At 38.3% G+C, this 27,789-nt stretch overlaps 1 protein-coding gene across 35 annotated transcripts in view; it reads left to right on the top strand.

The window, feature by feature from the left end:
* Nucleotides 1-27,789, top strand: part of mbl (muscleblind) — a 212,549-nt gene that overhangs the window by 70,074 nt on the left and 114,686 nt on the right. For 17 of the 35 annotated variants that reach the window (XR_011417027.1, XR_011417026.1, XR_011417028.1 and 14 more), the window contains 2 exons: nucleotides 7,571-8,311; nucleotides 9,041-9,073. The exons of 1 other annotated variant lie outside the window; for it this stretch is intronic. Coding sequence is in view for 31 of the 34 variants with exons in the window: in XM_070210430.1 (XP_070066531.1) it covers nucleotides 8,123-8,311; nucleotides 9,041-9,073 (222 nt within the window). In the remaining 3 variants the exon portion in view is untranslated. Of the gene's footprint in view, nucleotides 1-7,570; nucleotides 8,312-8,881; nucleotides 8,936-9,040; nucleotides 9,074-27,789 lie in introns of those variants that run through there. 17 more of the 35 variants (XM_032437106.2, XM_015174293.3, XM_015174298.3 and 14 more) reach the window with 2 other exon arrangements.

The following is a 27,789-nucleotide window of genomic DNA, read 5'->3' as shown; positions in this document are numbered from 1 at the left end:
GAGTGAGCTAGAGAGAATAAGAGAGTCTGAAATAGAGAGAAATAGAGAGAGAGAGAGGGAGAGAAAGAGGGAGGCACAGATATTCCCTCTTTTGCTCTTGCAAGAACTTGCTTAGCCATTGGCATTTGGGAAACTTTGTTGCCCCTTCTATACACTTGCCTTGCTCTCACCTCGAGCGATTTTTGGGCGCCTCCAAAAATACAGATTTTAGACTCTGACGTAATTAGCGGACGCTAAAGAAATTAATTTAGCTTACGTCTGTGTGTGTATGTGTGTGCATATTAAATTGAATATGGTTCTTAGAAAGTTCACAAAAACGTGCCAGAAAAATGTAGCCAAATGATTAGAAATGTCGTTTGCTAATTTAATTGAGAACCATTCCGAAGATTTAACAGAGCCGTCAAATGGGCTGCTTTCAGATAAGATTAGATTAGATTGCTGCAAGTCGTACTACTTTATCTATGTCCAATTATTGGCAACTGCTATCCAAAGTTTAAATGCTGATTAATTAGGCTCGCCAAAGATATTTTGTTGAAAAGTGCCTCATTAAAACCCAACACATCAAGGTTGTATTGCTTTAGATTTATAATTTCCACAATGTTCAGTTTCTGTTATTGTTTACAAATTTTAATATTCTTCGACTATATCCTTAACTGCAAGGCTCTACATATAGTTCGTGTTAAATTTGCTTATTTCTTCTTAGTAATTCCATTTTTTCTTTCCAAGTAACATTTTTATCGCTATGACAACAAGAGTTGTCGATTTCGGATACGAGTTTTTACAATGACAATACTTTATACCAAAGAAAATTCATGATTCCTTAAACTCATATGGAATATACTTTTTGAGATACTAGATATTTTTTTCAAATGAAGATTGACTACGTGATAAAGATGTTTTCCATTCCAAACTTCAGAGTTTGCTTAGATATATTTTTGCAGCGCGTTGTTTTTACTTCTTCCTTTCTTCATGAACAATTCATTCTATATCGATAACTTATTGTAGTGCAGGTCTATCCAGCTTCATTCTATATCAATAACTTATCAGAATGCTGGTCGATAGAACATCGAACCAGATCTGGATGAACTTACAATCTATCTTGATCTGCATAAATGTATTCGCATATGTATTTGATTAACACGCAGAATTTCTCTAATCGTTAGCAAATTTTGTTGCCTTCCAGAGCAGAGCGCTGAATCATCTCAAATCATTTGCATTTGCAAGAGTTAAGCGCTTCGTTCCAGCATTGTTTACGCTTTTGGCACGTTTTATGAGGTCCCCCTCCATATATATATATATATATATATATCGCTGCAGTTCGTAACTTAACACTTTGGCCAAATTACATATTGCGACCATTTATATATGCTTAAAGCTGACTAAAAGTATTTGTAACAGCAACATGACAAATCAAATTGATGTACAGCTGATGTACCAAAAAGGGAGATTTAGATGTCTGGCCAACAAAGAGCCGTCGCGTCGGCGGAAGATTTTGATAGATTTTGAAGGCCCACGCTCTGGGAAATGCGAAATTAATTATGCGCGTCAATGTATGACAATAAAAATTAATTAGCCTGAAGTCAACTGAATTTTAGTTTCAGTTAAGCGCCAAGTGTAGAACCTGATAACGCCCACAGATCTCACCTGCATGACATAAGCTGAGCAACTAGTTAAGTTAAATAAAAAGGTGATAATAATAATAATAATAACGTTGTTCTAGTTGATGGGGTTGTTCAAGCTGCTGAGTCATGCTGCAAGCACCTTTGACATTAATGTTAATTTTGTGCAATTCTTTGTTGCGATCGATAGTCGATAGTTTTTTCGTTTCGCTGCAATTGCAACCGCTTATCAGGAGACCCTTTAGGGGTTGGGAATGGGTGACACAGGCAGCCATATAAACGCTGGTGCTTAACTTTTATCTAATCGCATTTATTGATAGCAACTGTCAAAGCCGCATCGAGTTGGCTCGCCCTTTCCCACTGGGGCTTCATTGTTTGAGCTTTATTTTTTTTTTATTTATTTTTTTCACCTTTTCTGTTTTGCTTAATATATGTGTCACAGCAGGGTGGGTCGCTGGGTCGTTGGTTCGGTGGGTTCACTTAGACAGCGCGGCTTATGTTGTATAATGTTGCAACAAAGCGGTTACTGACCGTTGCCGTGCGCCTTGCTACGGCTTCCAGGCCGGCAGCGTGTTGCGTGCAGTCAAACACACACATACACGCACACAAACTCATTGGAGTTGCCGCAGGGCATTTGGCTCGCCTGGCTTCCCATTTCTATTGCGGGCGCGATTATGTGAGGGCTTTAAAAATAGCCAACAGTCAACTGTGCACTACGGTGCCATACGGGCCACACGGAAACTTGCAATTGCGTTTTGGTCGTCAGCTTTTGGTTGCCTGGAGCCGGCTGCTAATCACTTGCCCCAATGCGGCTCGAGAACCAATATATATGCATAAGCAAACATATATATATGTATATACATATATAGATAAATATGTACTACATGTAGTACAAATGTACACGGGCTGGAGTGCGTTACGAGTGAGTCGCATATCTAAAAAACCTACAGCACAATATTAAGCACATATATGGAATGACTTTTAACAGCAATCTGTGAACAGCGCGGCCAGTCGATGACGACGTCGTCATCGGCTGTGAGTTCCCTTATCAGCGACCCGCTCTCAATTCCACCGGCGCTATAAGATGTGGGGCATGTGGGTTAAGCGGCACAGCTGGAATGCCTAATTGAATTTACAAATTTTGAGTTTTTTGCACCCATTCGGTGTCGATAACATAATTTATCGGCTACAAATATATGACTGGTCATATTAACCAAGGCTCACTATAGAATGAATGAATGAATTTCGTTTGAAATATCGACAAGTTGATTAATTCTTCTATCGACCCGTTAAGACAACGTCCAATAACTTAATAACCAGGAGCTTTCGATAAGCTTATCGATTACTTAATCGTTTTATCAATTCTTCGAAACACTTTATCAATATTTGGCAATTACCCTTTTGTTCATCGATCAGTTAATTATATTAACAGGTCAGGCTGCACCAGAACTGTTGCTTATCGATTAATTATCGATATAAGAGGCATTCCTTTATATTGTCAAACCTTTTCGATTTGTTTAACTTATCTATAGTTTGTTTAACTTATCTATAGCAACACAGGGTATATAAACATATTGAAGAGTGTTATCGTTGAACGATATGAAAATAAGAAATAGACTGATAATCGTCGAATTATTGTTTTATCGAAGTGTATAATCCGAGCACTGGATATTTTGAATTCAACATCTTTTTCATTGGCCTGCACTCATTTCCAATTTTATCTTTTGGCAGATTTCAAGGCGATGCCAATTTTTTGTTTTAATTTTTATGCTATTCAAATATATGTGGAACCCACTTGCAATTATTGCCGGGTAATTGTTCCCGCATGTGGAACAATTTTCGACTCATTCCAACAGACGCAGCTGCTGTTTTTTTTTGTTGTACAGCTTTTTTTTTGTTTTGTTTTTGTTGGTACAGCTTACATAAATACGAATAATACAAAGCGAATACAGAGATGAATACGAATATGAATATATGAATGTAAATATTTAGTGAGTTTGTGTTAAAAGCTATAAAAATTAACAGTTTTCGATTTCAGTTTCAGCTGCTCTTTAGGTGCTGCTCTGTCGCTCTCTTTTACGCTCCATCTCTCTCTCTGTTTAACCTTAAAAAAAAAAAAGTAAAAATAAACAAAGGAAAAGCAACAACAACAAAAAGAGTGTGCTACCAAAATTTAATACAAGACTTAAAACTTGTTGAACTTGTTTGGTCTGTTTCTTGATTTTGTCTCGTGTCTTTTTTCTGTGGTCTTCACGTCTAAAGCAATTTGCATCTTTTCGTTGCGTTTTTACTTTAATTTTATTTCAAGTCATTGCTTAATGTTTTTTTTCTGTTTTGTTGTGCCTCCGGCTAAAGTATTAATCTTTTTTTAATCACGGTGCGGGCTCAATTAGCAATAAATTAATATCCTTATATAAGTGCATACGATTATTTATAACATTTTAACGACTACTGAAGCCTGAAGGTTGCTTGTAGGTCATCGGATGTTAATGTCATCGAGTCATCGATATCGCTCTTCGATTATTCTTGGCCCACATTTCTATAATACACACATTGGGCCACACACTACTTAGTTGTAGGCAAGTTTATTTTTGTAACACACACAACACACACACACACATACACATACACGCAGGCAGTTGCTTGCCCATAAATTTCTCTGTATCCAGAAACTGCGTCAATGACATGCCTAGCACTAGCTGTGTATCTGAATAGCTGTAGCTGTATCTGTATCTGTATCTGAATCCGTATCCATATCTATATATATATTTATATATTTATTCTATTCACATTTGATGCTCAACACGTCCGCTTTGCTGGTTCTATTTGTGTGGGCGCTGGTTGCGTTGTTTAAAAGTTTCTCTATTTTTTTTTCTTAAATCCATTTTTTTTGCTGTGTTTTCAGTTTTTCAGTTAAAAAGAAGAAGCTGTACAGGAATTATTTTAATACATGCCATAAGTATTAACCACAGCCCACACACACCCACACACACACACAGACGCACATCTAAGAATCAGCTCGTAAATTAAGTTAGTATTTGTACTTCTTTTTGTTTTTATATACATTATTTTGAATATCAACTTGAAATACGGAAAAGCAATTTGCAGCTGACATCATACAAGCCCCAACAGCATATTAGACTTATACTGCAAAAAACAATATATATATATATATATATATATATATATATATATATATGTATATTCCCCGACCGACTAGCAACAAGTTATTGTTATATATACAAACAAAATTTATAAAATTATAAATGCGTTTTTTTGTTTAACCTTTTGTTTTTGTTGGTTTTTATCTTTTTAAAAATTACTATAGATAATGTACTGCACATGTATTGGCATTTGCATCTGTATATGTGGCTGTCTGTGTGAATCGATATCTCTGAAAGGCCAGATAGCGATATATACATATACATATACATATACATATATATGGCTTTTGGTAGCTAACCAAAAACTATTTTAGCCATTGCACATGTTGCTCAGGGTTGTGCGTGGGCAATCATTAATATTTAAATGGAAGTCGCATTTGTATACGGATATTAAAAGAAATTATACTAAAGACCATAACTTATTCTAAATTTAAATGGCATAGCCACATCTGCAAAAGAACCAGAAGTAATATATATTTCTTAGAGTTTTTAGAAAATTGATTATCGATGGAATCTTATGAATATATTAATCACCAAAATATTTGATAAATAGGCTTTAATTAATATTTATGTGGGCTAAAAAGCCTATCATAATACATTATTATATATCCTTATATCGTTTATTTTGGCGACCTTTTAATTTTAAAATTATTTGGCTGGCCCGCGGTTACTTTTCATACCATAATTTAAGCACATTTATGAGATATATTTTTTGTATATTTCTCCCAAGAAAGAAAAGCTGAAATAGAAATATTTTGTTTTAATTTATTTTTGATTTCACATTTCTTTATATTTATTTGATGCAGATGATATAAAAAATTAATATCCACATAAATAGTTTGTTTTGATAATTGCTTTTAATATTACTCAGAATTACAACAACCAGAAGCAGGCGCTGATTAATAACTTACTTTCGTTTGGGCTTGAATGACAATTTTTGATTCATTTGGGGGGCGGCAGATAAGATAAGATTGTGAGCCGCACAAAATACTACAAAAACAGGAACAACAATGAGAAATGAAATGCCAAATACAAGAGAGTGTACACAATCAAACTTGACAATAAACAGAAAAAACAGCCGACAACAAATGAATTTTGTTGCGTGGCGTCATCGATGATTGAATCATTCCGAAGATTTTGCAATTTTTAATTTCTCGGGTCGACTAATTTAGTAAACATTGCTCATTATTATAATGTGTATATATACATGATATAAATGATAGATATTACAAATGCCCCGTTAATGTTTACTTAACACTTTTTTTACAGTAATATTTATAGAGATTTTGTTATACTTATAAGCAAATGCATTTAATCATAAAAAAGAAACTATGCGAGCGGTAAGTGCGTTTAATTTTTATTCGCTTTTGCTAAGAACGCGTAGAAAGCACGATAAAAAAAAGAAAAAAAAATTACAATTTAGACTTTATAAACAATTTGCGGCGCCATCAATCAAATACTTTGATAACTATTGCCATAGAAAAAATATACGTAGACAAGTCTCTCCCTCACTCTCTTTCTCTCTCTGTCTCTCTATTTGTATGTTGCTTTCGCTATCATGATATAAGAAATATTATTTTTAGTTGGTATTTATTTATTTATATTTTTGGTTTTCTTAACGCTGAACGCTACAAAATGCCGCTGGGAAACAGAAAAATGTTACCAAATCTAAGTACTACCATAAACTATATATAATAATCTCTTGTATATGAAAAACTTGGCGCACTTTATTTGTAGTTTGTCAATGTGCATTGCTGCTGTTATGGGCCGTGCTTGGTTTGGTTTAACTCGCTGTACAATAGAGCGCAACGGGTGTTAAGACAGCAAAAAATAAGCAGCAAAAAAAAGAAAAAAGAAATACACTTTTTGTGGCAAGTCTTTAGCTGCGACTGCTGCCTGTTGCCTGGCTGGCATATTTGGCTGCAATGCGGATGATGCTGTGGCTGCTCACGCTCTATATCTAGACATATAATTATACCATATTTTGCCATAAAAACACTCATAGATAAATCCTTATGATTGCACAATAAGTCACACAATCGTCATGAAAAGAAATCCCCAACGATTTTTCATTTATTCATTTCACGCACATTTTGAAAATATTGGAATTTAACTTATGTAGTTTATTTGTTAGGCATAAATTTGAAAGAATTGCCAAGAAGACTTATCCTTTCTTAGTTTAAATTGTCAGAAAGTTCAGAGTTAAAAAAATGTATACAAAATTTAATATGTTGTACTACTCAATTAAATTACCTTAAAAAAATTGTTCCATAAAAACTAAATATTTTCATAAAAAAAAGTTTTCTAAAATGATAATTTTAATATTTTTTGATATTCACTCAAAGTCAATCAATAAATCAAATAAATATTTAGTTAAGTTCAGACAAAGTGGAAGCGTTCATAAAGGATAAGCTAAACGTAGTTATAATTTAGACTCAACCCTCATAATTTATGATTTAATTTATTTTAATGCACTTAACACTCATTTAGCATCTTTGCATCCCCAAATAAGAAAAAAAACTAACCAAAGCTCCAATAATTTGCGCGCTACTAACCCAAAAATTCGATCAGCATTGCATACACACACACACACACACACACACACACACACACACACACATGTTTCTGTCTGTCTCTGTCATACTCTATCTCTGTTTCTGTCTTGCCAAAGCGCGTGTGCTGGTCAATATTGAAATGATTTGTACAACACACCTATCCAAACTCAGAGTTAACCAAATGTTTGGTATAAACCTAAACGTCTATTTCTCTTTTTTATTCTCATTTCAGATAATGTAAAATCAGCGTATGCTCAATAAAGAAAAGCTTACACAAAAAAAAAAACAAAAACAAAACAAAGCAAAGCAAAGCAAAAAAGCTGCTAAACTTACAAACAATAATCAAGTTAAAGCATATTTATATATAAACGTTTGTTCGAATCAAAATTAAACTATACAACTCTTAGCCAAGATAGGCTTCAAGTACCCCAAGCTATCAGCCATCCCCAAGCTTTGTAAACAGATAAAAAAAAGCAAGTGTAAACGCTACAACAAGAACTCATACAAAACGCTACCATCTATGCTAAATATATATATATGTATACCTTATATATATAGGTGCTGATCTGTGCTAAGAGCTGTTTATCTAAAAAACAAAACAAAAAAGAACCCAAACAAAGCCAACGTCATAAACGTAAATCGCGCAACATTTCTAGTCGCCAGCTAAGCTATCTATATAGTCTCCCCAGCTAAAAACTATATATTTATATAATATACATATATATATCTATAATACCCATATATATATATATATATATTATAATACTGAAGAGTTGCCGCTAAGATGGCCAACGTTGTGAATATGAACAGCCTGCTGAATGGCAAGGACTCGCGCTGGTTGCAGCTGGAGGTGTGCCGCGAGTTTCAGCGCAACAAATGCTCGCGCCAGGATACGGAGTGCAAGTTCGCCCATCCGCCGGCCAATGTGGAGGTGCAGAACGGCAAGGTTACCGCTTGCTATGACAGTATCAAGGTCAGTATTATGCCCAACCAGTATATAGAATGCCAAAACCTATGCCCACATGTACCCATTACCACTCCGCTTCTACCGCGTATATGTATGGAATGTAGCTTGTAAGCTTTTATATTTTTAACTTTAATCCATCATGGCTTAAGTACTCCACCACCCCCCTCCAACAATGAGACATCCAAACCTGCCCAGGTCCCAATGCATTTAAGGACAAGACCCAAAAACCAAAAAAAAAAAACGGATCTTGTCGCGCTTTTGTCGTTTGTGCTTTTGTGCTTTACCTATATGTTCTATTTTTTTTTTAAGTTTTTTGGTATATAATCTGTGCTTTTATCTACATATAGTTGAAGCTTAGTGGCTATGTCTCTCTCTCTCTATCTCTGTCTGTTATACTCTCTCGCTGTCTCTCACTGCCGCTGCCCACTGCATTGTGCGCTTTTGAGCCTAGACTTGAGAGAGCTTTTGAAAGCTTGCGCCTTAACTTAGGCTCCGGCGGCAGCTTTATGCCTCTGCGCTTGTCTTTGTGCCTGCGAATGTGGTGCTGTGCTTGTCCAAGATCTTGCCCAATTATAGAGAGACTACCAGAGATCAAATATGAAAAAAAGAATGTAACAAAAGCTTAAGAATTGAACGGCATAAATCGTGTTTAGAATCATAATTATCGAATCCAGTGAAAAGTGCTTAAAATAATTATAAATAATACAATTTAATATCACATTTGAGTGGTTTTAGGCAACGCAACTTTTAGACATGGATGACTACAAGGTAAACATAATATATCTATATATTATATATATATATTTATTGTTTTTTTTTTTATAAATATATATTTAGTATTAAAATAATATTAAAGTATGTTTTTCACACCCTCTAAACCCTTTCAAGCTCGCTAGAAACGTGTCATATAACATTTTTGTGCACGCAACAATGTTCCATTTATTGATCAGTTTCAGGTTCTCTTCCTTTTGCTGTTCTCCACGTATTTCTAAGCTCTCTGTGACGTTGTTTCGAACACAAAATCAAAGCGTATTTTCATTTTTGATGTCCCTTTCACCGAACAATATTGAATTTTCGCCTCTGAAACGCGAAAAATTAACCCTAACAAAAAAAAAATAAAATTGGAAAAGCAACGCGTAAAAACAAAAGCCTCAAAGCCCGAAGTGCTTATTTATCAAATTTTTTTTTTGTGTTCTTGTTTGGGCATTTTTAGCACTTTTTCGCTCAGCTTGACGTCCAGAGCAACAACAATAACAACAACAAGTAAAAGAAGCAGAGTAAAACAAAGGGCGACAATACCTTGACAATGTCCTGGGCTATGCGGAAAAATTAAGTTGCCCAGTTTGTTGTTGTTTGCTGTATAAAGCTCTCTCCCTCTCTCTCTCTCCCTCTCTCTCTCCTACTCTTTTCATCTGTGTGTGTGTGTGTTTTTGTGACAACAATGTTGGCAACACAAACAACTTACAACGACGGCAACAACTATGCAAAATGGCAACATAAAGTCGAGTGTTTTATATATAGTACTTGTTTAATGCTGGCAAAATATTGCCTGGAACGTCATTATCAGCATTATTATGATCATCATTAGCAGCATCAACGGCAACATCATCATCATCATCAACATCATCGTCAAATTTGTGACAGCATAAAAAATTACGTTTTTGAAAATTTTCGTTAGCCGCCTTTTCAGGCGCCAGACATTTGCCACTTGTTTGGTTAACGGCTGCGGCGGCCGCTTTTGTTATTTTAACAAAACCCCAAAGCGTGGAGTGTGCAACTTTAAAGTTGGGGCAGCACTCCCTACTCCGCCTCCCGTCGCCTCCCTTTGGCTCTATGCCGCGTAGAGTGTGCAAACAATAGTTAAAACTGATGTTTGTGAGTAGCTCCTTGTTGTCCTTGTTGTTTTTGTTGTTGTTGTCGTTGTTGTTGTGCGCTTTTGTTTTTGTACTTTTCACGCCTGTCCCCACGAGCGGCGTCCTTAATTGAGCCACTGCCACAGTTGAGGCTGAGGTCCTTCAAGTAGTCCCTCTTCTGTTTCCCTTTGAATTGTCTTCCTTTTTTTTTCGCTGACTGTTTTAAATAAGGCTTTAATAAAAGCATTTCCTCTTTGAACTTTCTTTACAATTATATTTTCGTTTCATATGCTGCTATAACACATTATCGGAACTGAATCGTGGCTTTTAGTTTACATTTCCTTAATCTAATGTCTCAATATGAAGATCGTTGCAATTGATTGCAAATTTTTTCTAATCCAAAGATTATTTTGTCTTTAAAATGGAACATTTTAGAACCTACTTAAGAACCTACTGTCGCCTACTATGGAAAACCCCCATACCATTAGCGATTACTTAGCCCAGGCCACAGCTGGGGCGTCCGATAAACAAATTCTGATATGGCTACCCATATAAACTGACCAAAAAATGAGTCAGCTTTCGAGCTTCTCGTTTCAAATGCGAGCTCAAAATGCGAATCAAAAGCGAAAGGACAGGCACAGTATATATATATATATATTTATGTATATATTTATAAATATATATGCCTGTATATGGAGGAGTCGTCCGTATGCCCCTTGGGGTAAACGTTTTTGCTGCTAGGCAGCTGGCAAATAAAGCTCAGACATTCATTGCCCACAAATTAATTGTGTTATCCTATTAATTAACTATGCAGTAAAGTTGCCGAGCAATTTGGTTCGCTGAGCGAGTTTTTCTGCCCTGCCGCATGACGTGCACAGTTTTCTTCTTCTCCTTTTTATTTATTTTTTTTTTTTTTATATATTTTTCATATAATGTTTCCTGGCTTTGAGTGTTGTAATTGTAGCTGAGTGTGTTTGTACTCATTTTCACCTCTTTTTCCCCAGAGTAGGAGAGTGTGTGTGTGCTTGACACACAAAACGGGTGGCATACTGCTTGTCGGGGGCTTAAATGTATAACGAACTTAAACGTGCAAGTAACCAGCATATAATGAATGCCAGCCAGTTTAAGGACACGAGGCCTACGGGTAGCATATATGTACCTGTGCGGCTATGTGGGTGCGAAAACTTTTGCCGTGTGGCCACGGCACTAATTTATAGTTAAGTTGTCGCATTGTAGACTTTCTAATGGCATTTGCTTGGTTCCGGAAGGGGGGGGGGGGGGGGGTCTCTTTAATAAAAGAAACCCAAGAAAAGTTCTTTTCAATAAAACGTACCGTGTTGTAAAGTGGGTCAATGGCAGAATGTTGTGCTCTTAACCTGTTATCCGAGTGTACAAGAAAGAGTGTTCCTGGTTATCCTGTGCTACTAGGCCTAAATAAATGAATTTATAAAATGTTTTTTAATTAAATCAAACCAAAAGCATATAAGAGTGCCGAGTTTACGAGACGAAAAAGAAATTAACTTAGTTGCTTAAATCATATTCAAAGCATTATTTGTACAGTTTTTAAAAATTGCCCACTCCCTCCAGAGCTTATCCTTATTTCAAAATTGCCCGTCGTTTGTTTATCCCCTTTGGCAAATTATCGCCGAAAAAGTTGACCCATTCGTAAGTTGGCATCATTTCACTGTTAATTTCCTCTCAATTTAATATGGCCACAATAAGCCAACTGAAAATGGCACACACAAAAAGAAAAAAAAAAAGAAAAAGAAAGGAAAGGAAAAAAAGCACAGAAAGGGGCACTCTCAAGGAGTAAGAATCGCCATGGCCACAACATAAAACATTTTCCGGTTTATAATTTTCTTGTCACAACAATTTTCACGCCATGCTCGGGCGCCGGCCTCGACTGCAGCTTGATGCCGTTGGCTGCTTTTGGTGCCACTTTATCCGGCTGGCTTGGTCGCATTTTGCGTCCTTTCGCCTTTCGCGCGCTTTTGCTACTTAACCAACTGTAAAGCTCTCGGCCATATTGTGTGGCACCTTATTTTTCTATTATATTTTCAACACTGCCGCTGCAACATATTTTCCACGCTTGCCCACCCCTCGACGGCACCTCGGCCGGGCAACAAAAGTCAAGTTTCATGCCATGCAAATTATGAGCTGGGCCACAAAAAATAAAATCAAATAAATAAAAAAATAATAAAAGTAAAAAGTAGAGAAAAAAAAAAACTTAAAGAATATGGCGCGCCGCAAAAGAAAATGAAAATGGCAACTCTTCCGCCACAAAGCGTGTGGCAAAGTGAGCTCGAGTTTGGGGGCTTGGTGGGTCAGTGGGCTGGTGGATTGTCTGCAAAAAGTGAATCAAAACAATGTGCGCGCCCCTTTGAAGTAAATTTGTTTTAGTTTTCAACGGTATTGTTTATTTCTATAGCATTTTGTAGTTGACGCTCGAATTTCCGGCCGCCGGCAGCGCGTGTCAGTCGGAAATAGTTTGGTAATTAAATCTTTAAAAGGCAACAGGAACTGACTTGCAACTCGCTCTCGATCTATAAGCTGAGCGGTCAGCTTCAATGTCATCCAATTATTTTTAATTATATGTATTTTCGTCTTCGCTGTGCAGTATTTCTGCCAAAGTTTGCTTTTGACGAAACCAATTTGCCATTAAACTGGAATAGCATTGAAATCGATAATACGAAGCAGCGAAAGCAACACAAAGCCATGCGAAAATCATGATATTTATCGTAAAAATAAACAATCGCTGGCGAAACCATAAAAAAGTATATTCAATTTAAATAAAAAATATAGTTTTGCGCATCTCATAGCTGCCAACTAGTGGCGAAATAGAGCGCACAATGGCGAAATGGAGAGCTCCATCGAGTTTCCTCAATAGTTTGCTTAAAGTGTGCTCTGAATGACAGCAGTGAAGCTAAAATTAATGAATGAATGAGCGACTGAGTAAATGAATGAAATGAAAGAACGAAAGTAACCAAAAGTTTGTGTGGCGCTTGTCAAGTCAAAAGTAACTGCAAATTCCGTGCGCACAACTAAAAAATTATTTTAGTCATAATATAAAAGCAATTTCGGAACTGTGTTCAGGGCAGACGATGACTTCATCAAATAGTTGATAAAACTAAAAAATAAACAAGCGGCAATACTAAAATGTTGAACACAACTGCATCTAATAAAATATCTTAAGGTATTATGGTGCTCAGCCGATATTGTTGTGTCGGATAATACAATTTTATATTTTCAAATTTCTAATGAATAAAGCGACAGATGTGGAAAATATTTTATGACAAACTGACTCCAAACGCAACTCTCTTGAACTATCATCGTTATAAGCTTATCTTTACAATGCGATTTTACCAGGTACCCTCCAACTGGTAATTTACCGGCAGCACAGTGTGTTCGTAGCAAAAGGCTTCTGTCTGTTATAGACTTTCTTCTTTTTACAATTTGCCATTCACCTTAATTATAGATTTAAATATAAACTTAGACTTTTCGTTTTGATAATGCCTGACACATGTCTGGTTTCTATGAGCTATTCGACATAATCTCTAGTAATGCCGCCACCTCTTAAGCTCTGCAAAAATCTGTGTTCAAGTGGCCGTTGCACCACACACACACACACACACACACACACACACACACACTCACACGCACACTCACACGCACACCAAGGCGGAGGCGCCGCCCGCTAATTTGTTATGCCTTACACACGTTGCACTTTCAAATTCCGCAACAAACTTCAAGTCAATAACTCAGAAGCTGGTTGTCAGGAGACGCCCGCAGAAGCTGCAGCACTTAATGCATTATGCAGCAGCAAGTTGTGGCATGTCCTTGCGCAGCAGAAGTAAGTACTGTGCAGTGGAATGAGAAGAGGGAGAAGTGGGTAAGGGGACAGAACACATGTGCAGTCTGTGAAGTCATTTCGCAGTTGCTGAAACCTACACAATTCATTCGTCCTGGCTGCTTCCGGGCGTCCTGCGACCGGAACGTGACTGCTGCACCAGAAGCGGCGGCAAATCGAGCGGGCATGGCATGTCTTAAATAAAATAAATGGCACATTATCAATATAAACAAGAGGAGGACGTCGCGTACGCGAGCTGCAAGCGTAAAGTTGTTAAGTTACTTAAGCCAACAAATGAAGCAACAGACGGGTGGGTGCAAAGCGGGTGCGGCGGGGAGTTGCGACAAGCTAAACACAGTCACGAGCCTGACAAATTGCCGTCTGACTCCAGACTCCGGCTTCCAGCTTCCGCTGGCTGCACCCTGACCAACAAACAAATTTGGCTGCTGCTCCGCACCTCCAAACCCACCCAACTCTCTCCGCCCCCCCCTACTCCGCACTTCTCAGCAATTCTTTTCGCCATATCACATAGGGGTGCAAAACTTGGCCAAGCAAATAAAAACTAATGCCCATCCACGATGAATATAAATGCGCCGACTTCAGCTTCAGCTGCAGCTTCGGGCAAAAACTTATCGCTGAGAAATGTCACAAGTTTTCCTCTTTTTCTGGGCACATAAACATTTCATGCGCTGGCACGCCCACGTTGGGCGTTAATGCACTAGCTCGACAAAAGTGTCAAAAGTGCATATGAAAATAAGTTGAAGCCAACGATGGGTCTGATAACTTCTGCAGGCCTTCACTTGTCACCATTTGTGATTTTCATCGGATTTGCCCAAAATTCATTTCATTTGACGTATTATATATTCATATGATTGTCAATCAAGTGTGCATGTGATACAGGACAACAGCAGGACGAGAGTGGATGGGGCTGTCAAGTAGTAGAAAGGCCACTCATAAAGTTGTTAGCCATTCGCTTTGAGCGACTGACTCTTGGATTATTCCTATAATGAAATGTTCATTGTAATTGAAATACCATGAAATTAATATATAGCAAAACAGATGTAGGGCTAGGGCTCAATATATTAAAAAGAACCCTGAAATGTTTTGAATTTTAAATCAAATATTTGCAAATAATATTTCATTTAAGGAAATGTTTATTAATCCAAATTAAAGGTATTCCGTTTTAAATATTTCACAAAACCCTTTTGTAAAGCGTATAACAAAAGTTTTGAGCATCATCCAGAGTCTGCACAGCTTTAAACCTGCCAACCGCAACAACTCATTGTCAGACATGTCTAACGCTCTGCCCCGCCCTGCCCGGCCCTGTTCCGCCCTAGCCTGCCCCTACCCGAAGCGTTCTGACTGTCTGTGAGCCTCTAACGACAGCTAAGCGTCAAAATGGGTAAATTTAGTCGTGGAATTGGGAGGGAAATACGCTTGCAGCGCTAAAAGAAAATCGAGATCAATAAAAACGTCATTCAATTTATTTTCAATTTTGCGGAGCGGCACGGAAAACGCGGGCGAACGGAATGGAATGGCATGAAATGAAATGAAATGAAACGTGGCATAGAGCCGAGAAGGAGTGCCTAACAAATAATGGCAGACAGAAAACGCAATAAATTTAAAGAAGAAAAGCAAGCGTAAGAATTGTGTTCGCCTGTGTATGTGTGTGTGAGTGAGTGTAAGCAATGACAAAGTGCCAACAGAAAGAAAGCTCACATACATGTGTGTGTGTGGGTCTCTGCTCGCGAGTGTGTGTGTGTATGTTTGGGTATATCAAATAACTTTGACTTTACACATTATTAAACCACAATGTCGACAACTGCGGCGAGCGGTGCCAGAAATAAAGCGAGACAAACAAACAAAGCAGCAGCGGCACATTTGTAAGGATATAGGAAGCAGAGGGAGCCTTCGCCGACGAGCCGCAGGACGAGCAGACAAAGCCCAGTACTGCTCCTGTTGCATTCGCCGTTGCAATTGCAACGCCGCCGTCGCCTTTTTACACTTGACAAACTCAACAAACAATTGTCAGCCTTGTCGTCCTTTTCGTCCTTGTTGCAGCAGGAGCTGCCTGCTGGCTGCTATTCAGGCACCCATTGTCTTGATTGTTAAATTTTTGAGCAGAAATTGATTAAAGCGGCGCAAATTGTTTGCCAAGACTCCTTTAAGTTCCTGCTATGCCACTAGTTTCCTGCCCAGTTCTCTGCCCCTTCTCCTTCTCTCTCTCTCTATATCTCTCGCTGTGTGTTTTTTAAGACCAGTTCTCTCTCGCTCTAGCGCTGTATCTCTGGCTGCAGCATTTTTTTCTGCCGCTGGCGTTGCGGCAAAGTCAATGAGTGGCAATATGCCACCAATAATTCAGGTCACGCGAGTTGTCGTTGGCGTCTTGGTCCTGTGGCACAGTGGTTTAAATGGCTAAGAGGCTGCCACTTACAACCAGAGCCATATGAAAGATGAGCCTGAGTTAAATTATCGATACTAAATGAATTGCCCTCACTTAAGTATATCTATTAAATAATGCAAATTACGATATTTAAAATGGAATCCTTGTTGAAATATCGATCGACTCTAAAGTAATTTAAAATAATAAAAGAAGTATTCGAACAAGCGATAAAAACAAACTGATAATTGAAAGTTAGTTGGAAAAATAAGATTAAAAAATTAAACAAAATATTATTTTTCGAATTTCATTTGAACTCAATTTCCTCTACTCAAATTCCCCGTAAATAGGCTGCTTCATTTTTATTTACACTTTTATTCTAATTGCTCCACTGTACAGCTTCGTCTTAGCATCGCGCTCGGCCGCAGTCTTCACTCTATCTCTCTGTCACTCTCTTTTACTCGTTCTGTCTCCCTGTCTCTTTCGCTCACTCAGCCGCTTTATCAGTTGCTCCTGCCTGAAATGCTGCGGGTATATTGTGGAATTTTCTATTGCCTTTTTCTGCAGCAGCGCTGCCTCCACCTACACAATCAAAAGCACATATCAGCACACACACACACACACACACACGGTCTACATTGTGCGCTGACATCGTTAGGCCATTCTACAGTCAACGTCTCCTATTGCTCCATTACTCTCCCAGCCAAGTTTCTCCTTTTGCTCCATTCCTGCTGCAATTTTAATGAAGCTGCGGCATGCGGCATACGGCAGGCGCCTTCAAGTTGCACGCGCCATTGGCGCAACTTGCGCTTTTTATGCTGCGCTTTTTGTTGTTATTGCTGTTCTCGACATTTTGAGGCCTTGACTGCCATTGTGAAATGAGCCCTATATGAGTGCCGCAGGCTTTATCCGCATTGTCCTCAGCCCTACCGCGCACCCGCAAATGCTGCTGAAGAGAAACTCAATTTCAAAGTGGTCAAAACTTCAATTCCAGAAATAGAAATACAGCTAGAGTTAAAGCCTGTCAATTGGAAAGTTCAGTTTTGGCTAATCAATGAATGTACAGGCGATTGACGATTCGGTTTGGGCCAGGCAGCCAGCTTAGCAGTTAGGACATTCAACAGACGTTCTACTGGAGCACTTGAGCACTTCCAGTGTGTGCGTGCCAGTGTGTATATGTGTGTGTGTGTGTGTGTGTGTGTGTGTGCGTGTGTGTGTGTGTGTGCGTGTGTCTGTTGTGTCTCTGGACAGTCATGTCTGTCTGCAGCTGACCGGGTTTGGCTTTGAATAAATGCCATAATTTATGGTCAAAAGTTTGCTTGTGCACACATTTTGTGGCAACACTTGAAGCGCAGCTATTTAGTGAGCTCTCTCAGCAACGACTAGTTGATGATAATGATCACCATATGATGATAATGATGATGTTGATGCTGCTGATGATGAAGCCCGGATCTGTGCCCACAAATGCCATGACCAATCCCCAAATGCAGTTCATCTGAAAACTTTACTCGGTTACATTTCGGTGTCCATTAGTGTAATTTAGAACTTAACTTCGCTTGAGTTTGTCTAAAATTTTGACTACAAAAAAAAAAGAAAACAAATAGTTATAAAAAATAAAAGGAAATACGTAAAAGGGCGAGATTTTCAATTTACCTAATAGTTGAGGGACAAGACAAGGGCATCAAATTACACAGATCCCTAGACAGGTGGGCGTCCCCGCATCGCTCTCTATTGGGGGTTGCTCCTGGTTCTGATTGTTGTTTGTTTTGGTCTTCGGTTTCAATGGAAAACGAGCAATCGCGTCACAAAAATGCTAATCAACAACGAAATCGATAAATGTTTGAATAAGTGTTTGAATTTTGTTTGCGGAGCGACAATGCACACAATAGAGGCCAGGGGCTCTACGTGGCTGGAGGCCAGAGAAATTCTCGCTTTTCCCCATACAATTTGCATATTATGAGAAAAACGGCCAAAAAACTGTCGCTGTGTGTGTGTGTGTGTGTGTGTGTGTGTGTGTGTGTGTGTGTGTGTGTGTGTGTATATGTGTGTGATTGGCAGGCAAACTACATCTGTTGTTGTTGTTCTTGATGATGATGAGCTTATAGACAACTGAAGTTTTAAGTTGCGAAAGCTATTTCCCTGCAGGCTTTGAATTAGTTAAGGGAAGAAGAAAACCAAAAAAAGGAAATATAACTTTTTAAAAATGTTCTATCAAAATCCATAAAGAAGCATTGGAAAGTTCTAACTAAATTGATTATAGAACAGTTTTTTAAATAATTATTTTAAAAAGTAACTAAACAAATTAATAAACAATTACTAAAACAACAAGTATTTATATCAATTATTTATAACAAATGTATAAGGCACATAGAAAAAAAAGTTTCTATTATTTCGTCGACCTCAATTGGAGGAGCATTATTTAGGGCGGATTCAGCTAATATCACCCTAGTTCTATAAAATATCTTCTATATAAATATCATCTATGATACTTAAAAGTTTGGTCCTTTTTTGACTACACCAGTCGATCAAAGACTTTAGTTCCTTGAAGAAAAACCTACAAAAATGAAAATCGATCTAAAGTATTAAGGTTGCCAATTTTGAATATGCTTTAAAATATATAAATTGTGCTACAAATAGCAGGAGTTAACTGCTGGTAATTACCTCCATCAAAAACTAACCCAAACACGAAACCTGCCCATTCATATCCATATCAATAACATTTTAAGCACTCATTAGGCCAATGACAAACAATTTCTACACGTGCTGCAGAGCACAAATCCAATATGATAACACATAGCTACACACGCACACACACCCACACACACACACACTCGCTTGTGAGGTTATGTGTGTCTGGCTAAAGATGCGCAATCAATGGATTACTTCCGCTATGGTTGCTTAGAGGCTCAGCCACGAAATAGCAACAACGATTTTCTTAGGACTAGAAAAAGGACGAAGGAAAGCGTGTGTATGTGCTTGTAAGTGTGTGCGTGTGGGCTTGAAATCAATATGCTAGTACACCAGAGCATTGACAGCACAATTTAAGTTTGCCTAGCTAAAAGCAACAAATAAATATATACAGGAATCTATACATCTATATATATTTAGATGTATATCTTACAATAAATGCGTATTTTTTCTTATTTGCTTAAAATTGAAAATGCGCAAAGCGACTGTTTAAGCATTTCAATTGATATCCATCAGCAAAGTGGCGCAACAAAAAAGATATATATATATATATATATTGAGAAATAGAAAAATCAATTCAATCACGCTTATCAGAGGCAACGAGCTGGCTGTAAGGAATGGAGGCTAGAAAAGCGACAAACGTCAGCAACAGCAGCTGTGGGCAAAAGCAAAAAAAAAAAAATAAATAAATAGGTATATATATATATACAAAAAGAAAAAATTACAATTCAAAAAGCATTTTCGGTATGTTTACTGCCGCAGCAAAGTAGGCAAAAGTGAGAAATCAGAGAGTGTGCGAGAAAGACAGAGAGAGGGCGTGCAAGAGAGTGAGAGACAGAGCAAGCACAGTGATGACAACAATAAAAATTGAAATGGAACTCGAGTCAACGTTTTTGCTGATGATTTACGGCTGTCGCTCGGCGAGATTTTTATCCTTTTTGAGTGGTGCCAGCAGTTTTTAGACAGTTTTACTGTTTATAACTATGCCACGGCTATATAACTACACCACCCTCACACACCCCCACACACACACACACACACACACACCATATAGCCAGCCATCAAAGTGGCGCCGCACAGTCGCTAGCGGCGTAGTTGTGCGCATATTTATATCGCTCACTGTTATCGTGTGGGTGGCCCAAGTCGCATTAGCCTCGCATTGTTGTGACAGCGGCTTACTTAAATGTTGGCTTATTGATTTTGTCATCCCTTTTCAGTTTACTCCACTTTCCTGATCTACAAGTGCGTCATGAGCTGCACTTGTAGGTTGATTGCTCGAGTAGGCGCTTTTGTAGCGGGCAGCCTTAGTGTGCAGCTAAGCTGGCTGCTAAGTAACTGCACAAACAGAGTTGCATTTCGTATTGTGTGTTAAACCATGCTGCGATAGGTGAATGTAGTTCGAATGCTTTTTACTATAGTATATACTTTACGTATATTTAAATAAATCAACATTTCGAATTCGACTTTTGAATTGAATAGTTAAATAGTTGCATAGTTGGTTTGGAAAGTAGTTAGCTTTATGCAAATAGTATATAACAGACGGGATACCTTTCCATTTCTATATGGAATCAGTGTAGATCATGCCTGTCTATTGTTACCATCAAGATTTTCATATATTATTTTATGGCTGAAAACTCGAAGACTACACGACATGAAGATTTCCAACATATTTAACATGTTTTGAAAGTTTATAGTTTTTTCATATTACTGATTTGTTATTCAGTGTTAATTATTCTCAGATGAAACAAAAATATAATTGGGTATATAATCTATATATTTGCTAACATTCTCCAAATGCAAATTTTATCGATGAATATCAATTAAATTGTACGTCTATTCGATATTCGAGAATATTTATTTTACGTCCTTTTATATGCATAATATCATAACTACCGAAAACCTTTGCCATACACTCCAATCAACTCGCCGAAGTACACTCAGCCTTAACCATATGGTAAATGTAAACTGTCTGCCGCGCTGGTCACACTTGACTGACTCACTTACAGCCACACTTCACACACACAGACACAAACGTATTTACACTCTACTCTGTGCTGCTATCTCCACTCCTGACGTCGACTTATGGCCAACTTTTCAATCACTTTCCAAGCGATTAAACAATCAGCGGCATTATAATCTCTGCACAAAGAGTCATATATCATAGATACCCAGTTGCAGTCGAGTGTGTAGCTGTGTGTGTGTGTGGGGGTATGTGTGTGCGACGCGCTTTTATTTTTTATATTTCCTTGGCATTTTGCGCTGTCAAACATGATTTGCATATGCTGCCTGTGGCTTTTGCTTTTGGCTAGAGATTATGGATTAGCGACTCCTCGATTTTGAATTGTGCCAGCATCCAGCAGATTTTCTCTGTCTCTTTCGAACTGGTTGGCCTGATCTGCTACAAAGCTTTGCTCAGCAATTAAAAACAGGCTGGCAATTTGTTTAGGCCACCTGATTATGGCCATGTCTCCAGATTATAAATTCATATTATGTTTTGCAGTGAGCATTTTACTATATTTTTTAGTTTGGATGGCAATTTGCATGAATACCAGCTGATAATTGATTGTGGTTACAAAACGATTTCCTGCTTTCGAGGCGATTATCTAAGCAATGCTTGTGGCGGGGCCTTTTTAATTCGTGCATTCATTTAAATGACATTTATTTTCAAGACCTCCCACACACAGACGCAAACAGCCGCACACGCCCACTTAGTGCTGGGGAAATGGGCTTAAAAAGCCATTATTGTCAACATTTATAATAGTTTGCAGGTTCCGCGGCTCGCAGAGTGCGAGGCAGGTGAATGTGTCCTTTGCTTATATATATTTTCCTTACGTTTCCTTAGACTTGCCTCGACATTGTGTCTGTGTTTGTTTACCTTACACTTGAGTGGCATAAAAACACTCGCACAAATACTCCCACGTGCAAACATACATACACACATGCCCACACACAGGCGCTCTCACCTGCTTATAGGCAGGCAGACAGCCTTAAGTGTCAGGCCGAGTTCTCTTGCGGGTTGAGCACCTTCATTGAAAACAATTTGGCCTATGCTGCGTATGAGTAATATATGAAGTGTGTGTGTGTGCTAGTGTGTGCGTCATGGGGCTGAGGCTGGAGTAGGCTGAGGGTGTGCATACCCCGGAATGTAGTTCGCATTATAAATGTCAACAGCTAGTGAGAACTAATTTGGTCGCATATGGAAACTTTGTAACGCTTGGAGAGAATAATGTAAAGTAATTTGATTAGAACAGCTTTCTGAATGCTTGAATTCTCTGTGAAGTACTGATTTTTGTCATACATCTTATATAAGTCCAGATATTTTGGTATTAAATCTATATAGGGACGAATACCCTTAATTGGAACACCCAGTCTTATTTACTGAGATTCCTTTTGCTTATATGATAATGTATTTAATATATTTGACGATTCGTTTCCGGCTGTCCTGCAATATGGCAGTTACTTTTTGTCTTCCGTGTGAATAGAACGGACCATAATATTTACTTTTCTCACTGATCATTCTCTTGGACTTGTGTTTGGAATTCCTTTATCTTCAGTTAATCTCAAGACAGCTTCTTCTCTTTTATTTGAATATCATTTTGATATAAAGCTGAATTATTTATTCAGAAGGTGTTACGGTATCGATCCATCAGAAACTATGTAATGTTTTAGATTTGTAATTTGCGGACATTGTCTGCTTTGATCTTTCATAGCCACCATTTGTCAATCTCTATTCTCTCTTGGTATATCACTCTCTATCTCTACTGTATTCTCACTTTGACAACACTTACATTGCCCCCTCTTACCCGCTTGTTTAGATTGTTTAACAATCTGCGGGCAACTTCCCTTAGAGCAACAGCAACAAGAGACCATCCATCAACATTCCCATATCCCGTTTAATAGCCAACCCGTCAACCCCGTCTTGGCCGACTACTTGCTGGTGCTTATTACGGCTTCTGCACATTCACTTTGACAACTTGTGACAATCTGTCTCACTCATAATTATTATTATTATTATTATTATTATCATTATCATTATTTTTGGCTTAAATCCTTTCGTCGGCTGCGCTGACAGCGCCCAGCTTTGAGCTTTAAGCTTAATGACAAGCGTCAACAATTTGCGCAAGTTCGTTTCATTTTAATTTGCACTTCCTTGCCAACCGCCCCTCCAGCTCCTTCCACTGATTTTAATCGCACTTTTTAATTACTTTCCTTTAATTTCGGCAACTTTTGCTGCTGCTATTTGTCTTGTCACATATTTTTTTTTGTAATTATTTTTCCACTTTAATATAATAATTTCTCAATGCACGACAGCAAACAAATAAAAAAAAAAAAGAGAAATGGACACAAAAATTTATCATTTTCCGCTCTGATGATATGTCACAAGTGTCGAGCTGGAAACTAGCTGAAAAGCAACGGGGGAATGCGCATTTTTAATGGCTGACATATGTGAGATGTCTGCAAGTAGTTCAAAAATTAAGGAAAACTTTAGAATAATAAAGTTAAAGTTTTTGCAAAGTAGAAAAATGTTTGCATAACTTACCTAAAGAGTTGACAGAAGCTGACGCAGCTTTGTTAATTCTGTGATTCACTATAAGTGCGAAAGAGACAAAGTCTAAAAGTTGTATTGAATCAAGAACTTTAATTAATTTAAGTTTATGTTAGCGTTGTTTGCGCTGAACTGGTCTACGGCCGTCTAATATAATCACTTTGTTTATAAAGTATTTATTGAAATTTATAAAAATGACAGTAAATCATTTTGCTTTAAACTATTAAGTAAATTCAAAACCTCTCAGGAATTTTTTAATTCAGATTTTTTAATTTTTAGATAGCTTAAGTAATGTAAAGTAAAGTGAGTTTCTCTTCTCGGCTTTCTCCTCCTTTCAACTTAATTGTCTGAGATTTGCTCGTTTTGTTGACATATCCTTCGGGGCCTCGTGACAAGCTGTGCCTAAGCCAAAAATAATTTAAGTCTTGCTCAAAATGAAATTTAATTGTCACATTAAACGTCACGGAGTTGAAAGACAGGTCCCTTAAGGTACCCCTCACCGTGACCCACTCACAGCACACACACACGCACACCCGCACTCAGAAATTCTAGGAGTAAATTCTCATGTGCAGCTGACGCCAATTTCGGAATATTTGGTGCCCCGAGGGGCCGCGGGGGAGTTGGGCCGGTGGCTGCTGGCAGCGCACATTCCAATGCTCATGCGAGAGAATTTAACCTATTTACACAGTAATTTATTTGCTTATAAACATAAAACCACTTTCGCTGAACAATGGGCAGACACACACACATGTGAATGTGAGTGTATGTGTGAGACGCATATGTTAAGGAGGGAAATGTGAAAGGAAAAGGCAAAGGAAAAAGGCCATGCAAAAGGCAGTTACTTAATTTAATAATTTTCACATTTATTGAAACAAAATGAACATATGAAGGGCGAGCGGAGCCGAGGGACTGAAGCCCAAAGACTTTTTGCAGTCATATCTTTTTGCTTCATTTGTGTCGGGCTTTCATTTTGCAGAGGGTAAGTGTGTGTGTGTGAGTGTGTGTGTGTGAGCTGCAAACACACTTAAAACTCAAATATTTGCATACACTCGAGCATTGTTTGCATAAAAATACCAAAAAAAAAAAAAAAAAAAAAGAAAGCAAAATGCAAAAGAAAGAAAAAGGCACAAAATGAAAGGCAGCAGACAAAGCAGACGTTAGGGCGGTGTGTGTGTGTGTACTTGGGGGTAGGGGTGTGGGGTAAAGGAACTGTAGCTGCAATCCCCAAGTTGTTGCCTTAGACCAAAGCAAATTTATTATCACACAAAAGGCAAAAGACGCAGCAACTGGCGGCGGCAATCTATAAAAAGTATCAGCCTGCTCGGCAGCCTGGCAGCCAAGTGGAACCAAGAGGAGCAGCAGCAGTCACAGAGCACAAAATCAAACGAAATGAGGCAAACACATACGTACACACACACACACACACATGCACACAAACACACACTTACGGAGATATAAGTAAGGACACACGTCGAGGATGTGTTGCCTGGGCGCGCACGCTTTTGTGCAAATAAAGCATTTTACAGGGGCTTTGCCCGAGACACAAAAGCATGGGCCAGGGGCCCAGAGCAGCTGCCTGGCAAAACCAACCAACTAGATTGTAACATTTACCAGGGGGTAATGTATGCCAATGCACATGAGACCCCAAATGCTACTGCTGCTCCTGCTGCTGCTGCTCGGCAGGTGTGCCACAATTTGCATAGCTCACATAGAACGGTAGCCGAGTCGGGGTGGTGGGTGACTGAGACAGATATCCAAAACTGCTGCTGGATGGGGCAGATAAACAAACACACACAAAGGGAGCGAACGTGCCAAGGCAGCAAAATACGAGCAAACAGCTACGAAAGACGACAACAAAGCTGCCCAAATATAAGAAAAGAAGAAAGAAATATGCAAAGAAAGCGTTAAGTTTAGCGCAAAATTAAACAATCTTATTGCCTGGATTAGTGACAAAATTATGTAACACGCAACCCCCGTGGCCTGAGGAGGCGTATGGGCCTGACACGGCAGCGGCAGCTATTTTGCCAAGCGGGGTGCCGATTATATCCTTGCCCAGACTTATCAAGACGTTAACGTGCAACTGTAACTGTAACCGTTGTCGTGACTGTCGTAGCCATCGCAATTAGCTGGGCCAAGAAGAAAGTTCAAGTGAGTCGAAAACTGGAAAATGACATCAAACAGTTATGCATGGGGCAATGGACTAAACGTACGGAGCATAACATGGCTTAATTTGGGAGGAAATACTATGCAACCGAGTCGATTTGGTCTAAAAGCCAATTGGAATAACTTTACCTAAAACTCGATAATAAAATAAATATAAATTTGTCAATCTCTTAAACATCGAAAAACAGATTAAGATGCCACATTGAAAAGCTGAATCCTATAAATGTCGAGTTTGGTCAAGATATATTATAAAACAAAATAGTTCTTTATACAAAAACCTAATATAGGTTAAACTATCTTTTTTTTTTGGCAGCTGTCTCTATATATAAATCTATCTATATATTTATATATAATACCCTCTACAAGTGTATATGCATGAAAATTGGTTAGATGTTTATTAAACAATCTGCAAAATAGGCCAAGCTCAAAATTTAAATTTTCATTTACATTCTGACATTTACAAAAATCAAGAGGCTATGCAGAACCATTAAATTTGAATTCAAATATATTTCCTTATTTATAATTTTGTATTTATTTTTTGCTATCTTAATCCCAGTGCTCAGTGTCCTTTGCCTTTCTGGCTCTATTTCTATACTTTATGCTGACCAAGAATTTTTTTGACTTCGCTAATTAAGTTTGTCTCAAATATTTAAGCAGCAAATTTAACGCTCAATTTAACAAGGCTCAAATACACGCAGAGACTCACGCATACGCACAATAAAAGCAGAGACAATAATAATTATTCAAATTACTTGGGAGAAGGTAAATGAGAAAGCAGCTGTATAAAAAAAAGAAATAAAAAACATTAGCGATACCGATAACATCAAGCAAATGTGCTTTCTATGGTTTCCCAGCGACAGCTGCAGCTGTCGGACTTCGTGTGCTGGGCCCGGCCAAACGGAAAATGCGGAAAAGCGCATAAGCTGCGCGTTGACGTTGCGTATACGCCGCGTACTGCAGGCGTACAAAAAAAAAAAGAAGAAAAGTAAAGAAAACAGGCGAAAAAAAGTGCCAGCCAACTAAAAAAGATGCTGAGGAAGTGGCCATGGAGTGTCGTCGTCAGTTGCCGCCTGCGGTTTTCATTTCCTTGCTGCCATGATACCCAACGCACACTCGACTGGGCAACCTTTTGCAGCGCCCCCCAAGCCAACTCTCTACTGTGTATGTGTGTGTGTGTCCCTGCTCCATGCTGCTGATTTAGTGCAAAACATTTTTCTTGATTATTTTAGTTGTATGTACAGCATTTCTTGCGTGTCTGCTGCTGCTTCTAGAAGATGCCTCCGGCTGCCATCTTTGCTAGCCAGCTGCTTTGGGTTTCCATATCAGCGTGGCGCCATCCTCGTCTGCTGTTGCTTCTTCGTTTTGGCCAGCTCTCTGCGTGAGAAGTCATAAAGCGATTTGTCATATTTATACAAGTTGATAAAATTATAAACAGCGTCGTCATACCAAACCCAGCCTGTCTGCCAGTCGACTCTTGTATCTCTGTATCCGTAGCTCAAGTATCTGGTTTTTCACTCTCTCTTGCTGTGTGTGTATGTGTTTAACTGAGGTGTATCTCACAATGGCGTGTCCGCGCGCTGTGCAAACAATTTTTGTATGACTTGAATAGTGTTGGAGGTCGCTCTATAATTGAGCTGCAATTCTAGATTACGTCCTGGAATTTTGCTTCGTCTTTCTTTCAAATACATTTTTCAAAAGGAATATTTAACATTTTATTATCTATGACATCGGAGCTATTGCTTGAATGTTGTATTTAAATGTTACACCTGTATAGACATTTGCTTTAATTTTCCAACATGTTGAACCTAAAATATATATATATATATATAGCTTATGTGTTCTTTTGTGGCATACCTGACTTGAAGATTATAGCTATATATTGCACACAGATGTCTGCTTCATATTTATATTATCAAAGATGCTATAAATTCGAGACAGTTTAAGTTTATTCTGGGTGCTTAAAGGTTTAAAATTGGCATTTACAGCAACTCTAACTACTCTTAAGGT

The sequence above is a fragment of the Drosophila virilis genome, chromosome 5 (genome assembly GCF_030788295.1).
Source record: "Drosophila virilis strain 15010-1051.87 chromosome 5, Dvir_AGI_RSII-ME, whole genome shotgun sequence".
Lineage (NCBI taxonomy): Eukaryota > Metazoa > Arthropoda > Insecta > Diptera > Drosophilidae > Drosophila > Drosophila virilis.
Note: the sequence above shows the minus strand (reverse complement) of the source record. Positions and strands in the feature narration are given on the sequence as shown.